This window comes from Balaenoptera acutorostrata, chromosome 3 (assembly GCF_949987535.1).
Source record: "Balaenoptera acutorostrata chromosome 3, mBalAcu1.1, whole genome shotgun sequence".
Classification (NCBI taxonomy): Eukaryota; Metazoa; Chordata; class Mammalia; order Artiodactyla; family Balaenopteridae; genus Balaenoptera; species Balaenoptera acutorostrata.
This window is the reverse complement of record NC_080066.1, coordinates 173,392,135-173,403,818: the sequence shown is the minus strand read 5'-3', so window position 1 is coordinate 173,403,818 and position 11,684 is coordinate 173,392,135. Positions and strand designations below refer to the sequence as shown.

The following is an 11,684-nucleotide window of genomic DNA, read 5'->3' as shown; positions in this document are numbered from 1 at the left end:
GGTCAGGATTCGAAGGCGGGCAGTCGAGCCTTTGCTGTTCTGCCCAGCACAGTCGGTGGGGAGGATAGAACAACATCATTCAAACCACCCCCATTCTTCTTCAGATTCTTTTCCCATATAGGTTATTACAGAAGACTGAGTAGAGTTCCCTGTGCTATACTGTAGGTCTTGGTTGATTATCTATTTTATGTACTGTAGTGTGTATATGTTAATCCCAAATATCATTGTACACCTTAAACTTACATAATGATATAAATCAATTAAATCTCAATAAAGTTGGGGGGGAAGGAAGTAAATGTTATAAAATAGTTAAAGGCGAAAAGTGTAACCACAACCTGAAGAAAATATAGCTGAATACTTAACTGAAAGAAAAAAAAAAAAAGGTCCCAGCACACAGGAGGCCCCTATAATAATACAGGCTGGTGGGCGGGGCTGCTTCAGGGTTACCTTTCTCCTTCTCCCACCCTCCCCAGGCTTGGACATAACCCCATAGCCTTGGTGGTCTTCACCTGTGCATCTCCCCCCCTGTAGAAGGCAGGGACCAGGCCCCTTGGAGGGACTGCACCCCATGCCCCATTCTCTAAAATGCTTCTCTGCCTCAGGATCCTTCCCTCTTTTTTTTTTTTTCGTCCGCTTGTTTGTTTTTGTTTCTGTTTTGAGGTAGATACTATTATTTCATTTTTCTTTGTTGTTTATTTCTTTATTTTTTTTTAATTGAGAAGATTCTCCTTTCTTACCTTGTTCTTTTCACTTCCAGCCAGAGCCAGAGTCTTTGGCCTGGCCTGGTAGTTTCCATGCCCCAGCACTTAACTATCTTGCTGGAGAAATCTGATCCCCGGTGATGGCCTGTCCCCCAGATTTTCAGAGGCCAGCCCAAGGTCTCCCCCTCTGCTCCCCAGTGGACCCCTGGCCTTGACCTCATTGTTGGAACTGCTCCTCTGAAAGGTTGAGGTGTATTCATTAACTCCTCAGATAACCCTGCTAGCTTTTCTGTCACCTCCTCCCCTTTCTTATCTGGGTTCACGGCCCTGTCTTCTATCTTCTGGCCCCTCACTGATCCTAAAAGCTTTAGTTGGCAAAACCCACCGTCCCCTTCCCCCCGAGAGCTCAAGAAAAGCTTTTCGGGGCTGAGGCTGCATGTGAGTGTCTAGCTGGAACAGCCCTGATACTCAGGGGCTGTTGTCATTAAGCCTCTTAAAGGTGATGGTCATCAAGCTCCTGGTAGCCAAAGGACCACAGAGGCATCTGAGCTCCCAAGCTGACAGCTAAAGAGATTTTTCTGTGGTCTCCCGAAGGCCTCGCACAACTTACCACAGCAGAATCCTGGGGTCCCTTGACAAGGTCCCCACCCAAGAGGAATGAACACCCCAAACTGACTGAGTCCATTAACTCTTTGGCCCCAGTGAGCAAACTCCAATGGGAATCACTTGACCCAAACCCCTTCCGAAATGAGAAAAGTCTGGTCAACCAGGAAGAAGGAGGCCTCCCAAGTGGGTCTCGTGCTCTGAACCCTTCCTCCTTGAACATGGGAGCTCCACAAGGGTGCTTTGGCCCTGTGGGACCCTGGGCAATGCCTGGAAAATTTTTTATTGTCACACCTGGGGGTGGGGAGGGCCTACTGGGGTCTAGTTTTATCCAGGATGCTGCTAAACACCCAACAATGCACAGGGCAGCACAGCATAGAACTTTCCAGCCCAGAAACAGTACTGCGCTTGAGACCCCTGACTCCCTCTGTGCCCAGCCCTTAGAAGCAGCCAAGCTCCCACTCCAGGAGGTGGTTATCGGATGAACAGCCCCCTGGACACAGAACACCGGGCCAGAAGCACAGAGGCCTGTCTGTCTTGGCTCTGCTTGGACAGCTATGTGGCCTTGAGCAAGTTAATGACCCTCTCCGAGCTTCACGTTTCACATCCTGCAAAATGAAGATAACAGAACACTCCACGAGACAAATGTCTGTGAGTGCCGTGAGGTTGAGGGTTCTCATGTGCTCTAATTCAACAGCCTTCTCCAGGCCTAGAAAACTATAGAATCAGATGCTAATCAACTCCAGGCTCAAGTGGCCTATAAAGTGAGAGCCGTAGTAATTTCAAGAAAAAGGAGATGGAGGAAGTGTGTGGAGTTAGGGAGAATCTGGGCCTGAATCAGGTAAGCTCTTCTGTGTTCTGGCTGGGTGTCACTGGGCAAGATCCTTCCCACCCTGGGCAGCAGCCTCTCTGTCCATTAAAAACCAGGGTTCAGCGGAAGTCCTCCTAGGGCTGTTCCAGATCCAGTCATCCCTGAGCCCGATCTGGCCCGCTTCCTGGGCAATCATCTACTTCTGGTGCCTCAGTTTCCTCTTTTGCAAAGTAGGGGCTGTGGCACTTACACCTCGGGGTCATGGCAGATGTTAGTGGAACCATTGAGAGCGTGGACTCCAGACCCAGGCTACCTGGGGGTGTGATTCTGGTCTTGCTACTTTACTGCTCTGGAACCTCGGACAAGTGACTTAACCTCTAGGAGCTTGGTCTCCTCATCTGTAAGCCCAGGATTGTCGCCTGACCTACCTCACAGGACTGTTACCAGAATGCGGTGAGATAAGACAGTAAAGTGCTTAGAACGGAACTTGGTGTATGGTAATCGCCATAAAGTCTTTGCTGTTGTTCTGAGTCTTTCAATGATGCTGATGTAGGAAAGTGCTTGGCACATAGATGCTCGATAAACTGTGATTGCTTTGACATGGCGTCAGTCGGTGGCCGAGGGACTCATCGTGTGGCCTGACCCAGGTGTGGTACCCTTCTCTCTCTTGCAGGACAATGGCATCCTCCATCACGTGGGGCCTCCGCCTGCTGGCAGGCCTGTGCAGTCAAGTCCCTGGTACCAGGCGTCAGTCCAGCCCTGATATTTATCACTACGACCTCCCACACTTCTCCAGCTTCGCCTTCAGCCTGTACCATGAACTGGCCCGTCAGTCCAACAACAAAATCATCTTCTCCCCAGTGAGCATCGCTATAGCCTTTGCGATGTTCTCCCTGGGAACCAAAGATGATACTTACACCCACATCCTGAAGGGCATAGGCTTCAAGTTTAAGAAGACGCCTAAGAAACAAGACAACTAATACTAAACTTTCATTGGGTTATTTGTATGGAAATATGTTAATATAAATGTTTCAGACATTACATGAAATTTCTAAAAATCTTATATGTTCTGGTATAATGTTATAAGTCATAATCCTAGTTATTACTTTAAAATGTATATCTCAGAAATAACTAAAAAAAAAAGAAGGCGCCTAAGGCTGATATCTACAAAGGCTTAGGGAGTCTCCTTGAAACCCTTAAGCAGCCAAACAATCAGTTCCAGCTGACCACCAGCACTATGCTAATCATTGATAAGAATCTGGAGCAAAAGCCTGAGCTTTTGTACAATGTCAAGAAGCTGTACCACTCAAAAGCCCTCTCCATCAACTTCAGGAACATCAAAGAGGTCAAGAAAGAGATCAACCATCAAATAAAGATAAGAACTCAAGGAATAATTGTGGATTTGGTCAAAGAGCTTGACGAAGACACAGCTCTTGCTCTGGTGAACTACATAAGTTTTGAAGGTTAAGGTTGTACAACTAGCCTGAACTGGTTCTTTAGATTTTCCTTGGTAGTAGATGGAATGTAGCTATGGATCTCAGTTATTCAATTTTCTACACACAACCATTAAAAGACTTTGCATGAGGAATTCCCTGATGGTCCAGTGGTTAGGAATCTGCACTTCCACTGCAGGGGGCATGGGTTCTCTCTCTGGTCAGGGAACTAAGATCTTGCATGCCATGCAGCACGGCCAAAAAAAAAGACTTTGGATGATCAAATAAGGTTAGGAAATAGTGGGTTAAATAGTCAAATCATCATTTCTCTGCAAGACTTTTCAGAGCCTTAAATGTCCTAATGTGCATTGTAAATCCCTACCAGGGAGAGAGGCAAAATATGCAGTATCCCAAAATAGAGAGCCATAAAAACAAATTTTGGTGGAGCATATGAAGGGAATAGGATTTCACAGAAGACACTTCTGACAACTTTCATGTAGTGGAAATAGTGACAGCTTTGGAGACTGAAAGACCAGAGCTCACATCCTGCCTCTATGACCTATTAGCTGCTGTTTGACTATGGGCAAGTCATTTTACCTCTTTGAGGTTCTAGTTTCCTACCTGTAATATGGACATAATAATGCCCTTCTTGTCAGAATTTTAGAACGAAAAAATAAGTTACAAAGAACATGGGACTATACGCTCACATAGTAAGTGCTCAACTAAACTTGAATCCCAGCCTCCCTTCCTCCCTCTGAGTGATGAGAATGTCAGGACCTGTGGGCCCCAGAGGGCATTCTAAGGCAGTTTAAACAGTCCATGGAGATAGCCTAGGGTAGGGGAGGTGAGATTCAAGGCCAGGGGTTGCCTCCTTCACACCATTGGCCCCTTGCTCTAGAGAGAGAAAAGTGTGATGGAGAGCGTAGAGGCTGGAGTGAGCACATCCCAGGTCCCAGCTCTGCCGTGGGACTTCACGTGGCTCTCGTCCCCTCCCCAGCCTCACTCTCCTCCTCCCAACAAGTGGGAAAATTGGGCCCTGGGGTCCCCGAGGCAACCTGTCTTAGCAGGATGGTGACGTTCTCTTGGTAGAGCAGAGGGGGCACTTCCCAGGCGTCTGCATTTCACATGTTGGTCCAGGGAAAGGCCATTAGAGTAGGAACAAGAGTGATTTCCCTGAATAATAAGAGGCACCAATTACCAAGGGGCAGGAAGACTCAGATGGGAGGTGCCCAGTATGACCTGGGGAGCTTCCAACCACTCCCAATAATTTTCAGCCTCAGACCATGCATTAAATAAACATCAAATCCAAGTAAAAATGTTTGTTCTGCCCACCCAGGTTGATGCCATTTAGCCTCTGCAATACAGAAACTCTGGATCCTCCTTTAGCCTCAAATTATCTTCACAAAGCCCTTCAGGAGCCTGACGATTTCATTTTTGCCCCAGTTTACAGAGGGCAAAGCTGAGGCTCAGAGACGAGCATCTCACCAGGGGGCCTCAGGGCTCCTTTTTCTAGCACACTTTTCTAAACCTTCTCCTACTCCTAGCTGCTGTGCACCTTCATCCTCTACAGGCAAAGGGAAGGATAAATTCGAGGCTCAGCACTTCCTAACAGGAGACTTCCATGTGAACGAGAAGATCACGGTCAAGGTGCCCGTGATCAACCACCTGGGCGTGTTCCAGTTCCACCTGTACCGAGACAATGAGTTCTCCTGCTGGGTGTTGGTGCAGCACTACCAGGGCAGAATGGCCGCCTTCCTGCTTCTGCCCAACATGGGGAAGATGCAGCTGCTGGAGGATGGGCTCTCTGAGAAGCACCTCGCCAAACTCCTCAAATACCTTGAGATACGGTGATTCCCAGGCCAGGGCTGACCTAGGAGCTGCCCCACTGGGCCTGGCCCAAGGCGGGGAGGGTGCATAATCTTATGCTCCCAGACAAAGCATCCTTTCAGGAAGCACAGACTGGGCTTTGTTAGAGGGACGGTGCCCAGGGGTGCGGAGTGAAAGTCCTGCCCCTGAGGACCTCCTCCCCAGCCTGGACACTGCCCCTTCCCGGTGGCCAATGCCCCGTGCAGGGGGAGCTACGCCAACCCATGTTGTGGGCAAACCCAGAAGGAAGAGCTGGGCTTCCTGGCAAAGGTGGCAGTTGAGTGTAGAGTTTCAGGATGGAAAGTCCACAGCAAGACGGGGGAAAACCTGCTGGGAGAGGCTGGAAAAGCAAAGGCCCAGAGCAGGAAACTCCAGGACACGTTTGACGCTGGTTCTGGATCCTCTGTCACTAGATGAGGGTGGTTTGACCAGGTCCCCGTCATGCACCCCAAATTAGTGCATGTCTCTGTATTTGTAAATATGCCTATGCCAGGATGAGTTATTTTATTACATACAATATAAAACAAAAATGAAAATACAGAGAAGTATTAGGTTAAAAAGCGAATAGAAGTTTTAATACCTCTTCCCCGCTCCACCCACGTCCAGGTTCCCTGCACCAGAGGCTGAGAGCAGAGAACAGGAGGAACTGGTCTAGAACAGGTCAAACAGAGCCTGAGGGCCAGTCAGACCCTGCTCGGGGCCACACCTTGTCCCCGGCGAAAACTAGAGCTGAGCTCCAGTCCTGTGCAGTCACTCATTCATGGAACAGATGTCACTCAGGACCTGCCACCACGCCCCATGGTCCTCTGGGATCCTGGCCCCGGAGGAGTCTCAGTCTGGGGGTGACCAAACCCTGCAGGGAAGCAGTGTGCACTGTCCTTCCAGAGGACACCCTGGATCCCCCAGGAGGCCTTATCAGAGGAGGTGGCATTTGAGAGGCTTTGCAGGACAAGAGGATCCCTGTAATTCTAACATTCTCTGACCCCACGTGTAGAGGAACTAAAAGTAGAATAAACCAAGGCTGACCTCACATCCTTGCATGGGCAGGGGGACAGGGCGCCAAGTGGGAGGAACAACCAGAAAAGGAAATATTTCAATCCTGTAAAAGTCCTTTGTGTTCTAACCATTTTGACAGGTTTGTCAATTTACATTTGCCCAAACTGTCCATTTCTGGAACCTACGATCTCAAAACTGTCCTAGGCAAACTGGGCATCACAAGGTCTTCAGCAACAGGGCTGACCTCTCAGGGATCACTGAGGAAGTGCCTCTGAAGCTGTCCAAGGTGAATGTCTCCTTGACCTCTGTAGGTCACAATGTGCACGGGGGCTGCAGCTCAGGGGTGAGGCTGAGGAAGGGACAGAGGGACACAGGCACACCTGCAGACTGAGGTCCCTGAGGAATGCTATCAGTCCACCAAGATTGCAATGTGGTCGGATGATGGAGGGGAAGAGGTGGCCTCACATGCTTGGTGCATTTTATTTAAGGACCTCCTCTGAGGTTGTGTCACTCACCCTCTGTCTCATCCTTGGCCGGGGACTTCCCTTCTTTGGGTCCCGATAAACCCCTATTTACAGAGAGAGGCTTAGGCTCAGGGATAGCAAAGGACCTTTGGCCCTGCGCCTGTGACACCAGGAGCTACTGGTGAATCACTGAGTCTGAGTTACAGCGTGATTTCGACCAAAGATGCCATTTACGCAGGAGAGTTACAGGTGCCCAGAGAAACAACTGCAGTTCAGTGACTGACTGTAAGCTGAGTGCCTGGGTGGGGATGAGGCGTGTGAAGGTCCCCATAGAAGCCCTGGTGGGCTACCTCCCAAGGTGGTGGGTTGCTTCCCAGGGACATTGAGGAGGCTGGTCAGGAAGAGGTGAGGGGCCCCTCGTGGGTCAGACCAAAGCCTTGAGAGCCATGCCTTGTGTGTCTCCTGCAGGGAGGGGAGGACGGGGATGGGGAAGGACAGGACAGGCAATGAGAGAGGCACGAGTATGGTGTTGAAGCACAGAGAAGGGACCAGTTCCCCAGAGAGGGAAGGGTTAAGAATAAGAGTGTGGGATGGGGTTGGGTAAGTAGGTGTGACCAGTTGATGGAGGCTTACAATTACCAAATAAAGATCTTGATTCTTGTTGTCCTTATTCAAACACTCACACACAAATGCGCACCTGTCACACATGCACACACTTGTGCACTTCTATGGGGACCTTCACACACATTTATTGAGCACCTACACTAAGTCAAGTTCCTCACATGCAGCACCATAGTGGCCCTGGGTCATCCTATCCCACGGGTCTGATTTTCCTATTTAGGAAACTGAGGTTTCAAGAAGAATAGTCTTGGAGGAGATATGGGGATATATGTTTATGTATAGCTGATTCACTTTGTTATACAGCAGAAACTAACACACCATTGTAAAGCAATTATACTCCAATAATGATGTTAAAAAAAAAAAAAAGAATAGTTTTCTCCTTAGTGACACAATGAGTTAGTGGGGAAAATTGGATTTGGACCCAGATCCTTGTGATGGAAAGTCATGTTCATTCCACTATGCCATGTTGATTCAGTTGTGAATCTTGTGGTTCTTTATTTAAAATCCTCTGGAGAGAGCTCGTCCTTTAGCCCCAGGACAGCTCTCACCACATTGGGCCTTAGCTCCAGGTCTGGGGTGGGGAAGGGTGCAGCCTGTCTCTGCCTCAAACAGGTCTCTGTCCTCTCTCCCCTCCAGGCCATTCATGAGGCTGTGATGAGCATCAGTGAGAATGGGACAGAACATGCTGGGGCCACCCTCTCAGAAGAGAGTGCCTGGTCTGAGCATCTGACCATCAACTTCAACATGCCCTTCCTAATCATCATCAAGGATGAAAACACCAACATTCCCCTCTTCATGGGAAAGGTGGTGAATCCCATGCAAAAATAACTTCCTCTCTGGGTTCAGCCTTCCATTCCCAGGCCAGGTCCCCTCCTTAGATGACATTAAAGAATGACTGACCTGGCCCAAGCTTGTGTGTGACATGTAAATCTCTCATCTTCTTGTCTCTGAGTCTCTCTTCACATCCACAGGATATGCGTGGAATTCAGGTCACAGCAATCTTTCATGTATTCACTTAATATTTATTACATATTTACACTGTCCAGGCACTGCACCAGGCAAGGATAAAATGTTGGCTGAAGCCCACAATTTATTTTACAGATATGGAAATCCAACAATGACAGAGACGGACCACTCTGGATGCAGGTGGAGACTATTAATTGATTAGATTTTGGTAGGAGAGTGGTAGGCAGAGGGCAAGAGTAAGGCAAGGCTAAGCCAGGCAGACCACAAAACAGGGAGAGAGCTAAGGGGTCTGCAGTTATGTGAGGGATCACAGTCAGTTCAGAGTGTTAAAGGCTCAAGTCCACATTAAATAATAGTATTTGGATCTCTGGGTAGATCAAACACTAAAACACACACACACACACAAACATAAATGTTCTAGAAGAAAGTATTGGTTAATTAATTTATGGATATTGAAGTGGATAAGGCCTCTCTAAACATGACTGAAAACTAAGAAGTCGTAAATATAAGGACTTATATATTTGACTTTATAAAATCAAGCTGTATGGCAAAAAAAAAAAAAGAGTAATTCAATTCACCAAGATGACATAACAATTATAGATGTATGTGTACCAAACATCAGAACTCCCAAATATATGAAGCAAACATTGACAGAAATAAAGGGAGAAATAGACAGCAACACAATAATAGTAGGAGAATCAATACCCCACTTTCAATAATTGATAGAGAAATGAGACAGAAGATCAATAAGGAAACAGAAGATTTGAACAACACTATAGACCACTTGGACTAACAGACATATACAGAACACTCCACCCAACAACAGCAGAACACACAATTTTCTCAAGTGCACATGAAACATTCTCCAGGGTAGACCTATGTTAGGCCACAAAATAAGTTTTAATAAAGTTTAAAAGACTGGAACCATACTAAGTCTCTTTTCTAATCACAGTGGACTGAAACTAGAAATCAGCAGAAAGAAAACTGGAAAATCCAGAAATGTATAGAAATTAAACAGCTCAAACAACCAATAGGTCAAAAAAGATATCACAAGAGAAATTAGACTATATCTTGAGACAAGTGAAAATAAAAATACAACATACCAAAACTTATGAGATGCAGTAAAAATAGTACTAAGAGGGAAATTTGTAGCTATTAGCATTTACATTACAAAGAAGAAATATCTCAAACCAACAACCTAACTTTACACCTTGATAAACTAGAAAAAAGAACAAACTAAACTCAAAGCTAGAAGAAGGAAGGAAATAAAAAATATTAGAGCAGAGTTCAACAAAATAGTTTTAAAAATGGGGAAAATCAATAAAACTAAGCATTGGTTCTTTGAAAAGATCAATAAAGTTGACAAACCTTTAGCTAGATTGACAGAAACTAAGGGAGAACACTCAAATAAATAAAATCAGAAATTAAAGAGGGGACATTATGAGTGACTTTACAAAAGAGGATTATAAGATAATACAATGAAAAAATTGTAAACCAACAAATTGGATAACCAAGATAAAATAAATAAATTCCTAGAAACACACAACCAAGCCAGAATAAATCATGAAGAAATAGAAAATCTATACATGTTACTAGTTATACATGAACAGACGTATAACTAATAAGGTGATTGAATCAATAATCAAAAACCTCCCAACAAAGAAAAGCCCAAGACTGCATGCATTCACTGTTGAAATTCTATCAAATATTTAGAAAGAATTCACACAAATCCTTCTCAAATTCTTCCAAAAAATTGAAAAGAAGGGAATACTTCCTAACTCATTTCATGTGGTCAGCATTACTTTGATACCAAAGCCAGACAAAGACACTATAAGAAAAGAAAACTACAGACCAACATCACTGATGAATATTGATGCAAATATCCTCAATGGAATACTAGTAAATACAATTTGACAGCACATTGCAAGGATTATACACCATGACTAAGGGGGACTTATTTCTGGAATGTAAGGATGGTTTAACATATGAAAAATCAATCAAAACACCACATTAACAGAATGAAGGAGAAAACACATGATTATATCAGTTGATGCAGAAAAATATTTGACAAAATTCAACACCTTTTCATGATAAAAAAAAAAAAATACACTCAAAAAACTAGGAATAGAAGGAAACTACCTCAACATAACAAAGCCCATATAAGAAAAGCCCGCAGCTAGCATCATACTCAATGGTGAAAGAATGAGAGTTTTCTTCTAAGATCAGGAACATGACAAAAATGCCTGCTCTGCATCTTCTATTTAACATAGTATTGGAAGTCCCAACCAGAGCAACTAGGCAAGAAAAAGAAATAAAAGGCATCCAAATTGGAAAAGAAGAAGTAAAACTACCTCTGTTCAAAGACAATGCAATCTTATACGTAGAAAGTTCTAAAGATTACACACACACTCACACACACAAACTGTTAGAACTAATAAATGTATTCATTTATTAGTTGTAGGATTCAAAATCAACAGACAAAAGCCAGTTGTATTTCATACATTAAATTTCCAAAGGAAATTTCAAGAACAATTCCATTTACAATAGCATCAAAAAGAATAAAATACCTAGGAATAAACTTTCATCAAGGAGGTAAAATACTAGTACATTGCAAACTACAAAGCATTGCTGAAAAAATTAAAGAAGATACAAATAAACTGAAAGACATTTCTTGTTCATGGATTGGAAAACTTAATATTTTTACAATGTCAGTACTACCCAAACCAATCTAAAGACTTAACACAATCTCTAACAAAATCTCGCTGGCATCTTTTGTAGAAATAGAAAAATCCATCCTAAAATTCACATGGAACCTCAAGGGACCCAAACATCCAAAACAATCTTGAAAGAGAAGAACAAAGTTGGAGGTTTCACATTTCCTAATCTCATAGCTACAGTAATCAAAACAGTGTGATGCTGGCTTAAAAACAGATGTATAGACCAATGAAATAGAATAGAGAGGCCAGAAATAAACCCTCACATATATGGCCAAATGATATTAGACAAACATCCTAAGACTATTCAATGGAGGAAGGACAGTCTTTTCAACAAATGGTATTGGGAAAACCAGATATCCACATGTAAAACAATGAAGCTGGACTCTTACATTATACCATATACAAAAAAATTAACTCTAAATGGATCAAAAACCTAAATGAAAGAGTTAAACTATAAAACTCTTAGAAGAAAGCATAGGGGAAAACTTCAAACATTGATTTAGCAA

General features: G+C 44.5%; 1 protein-coding gene across 1 annotated transcript; it reads left to right on the top strand.

The window, feature by feature from the left end:
- The first annotated feature begins 2,792 nt into the window (after positions 1-2,792).
- On the top strand, positions 2,793-8,323 carry LOC103015383 (alpha-1-antiproteinase-like). The gene is given in 6 exon segments (XM_057542709.1): positions 2,793-3,064; positions 3,256-3,578; positions 5,119-5,395; positions 6,550-6,626; positions 6,629-6,696; positions 8,132-8,323. Coding segments are annotated over 6 exon segments (1,209 nt in total).
- Positions 8,324-11,684: the final 3,361 nt, after the last annotated feature.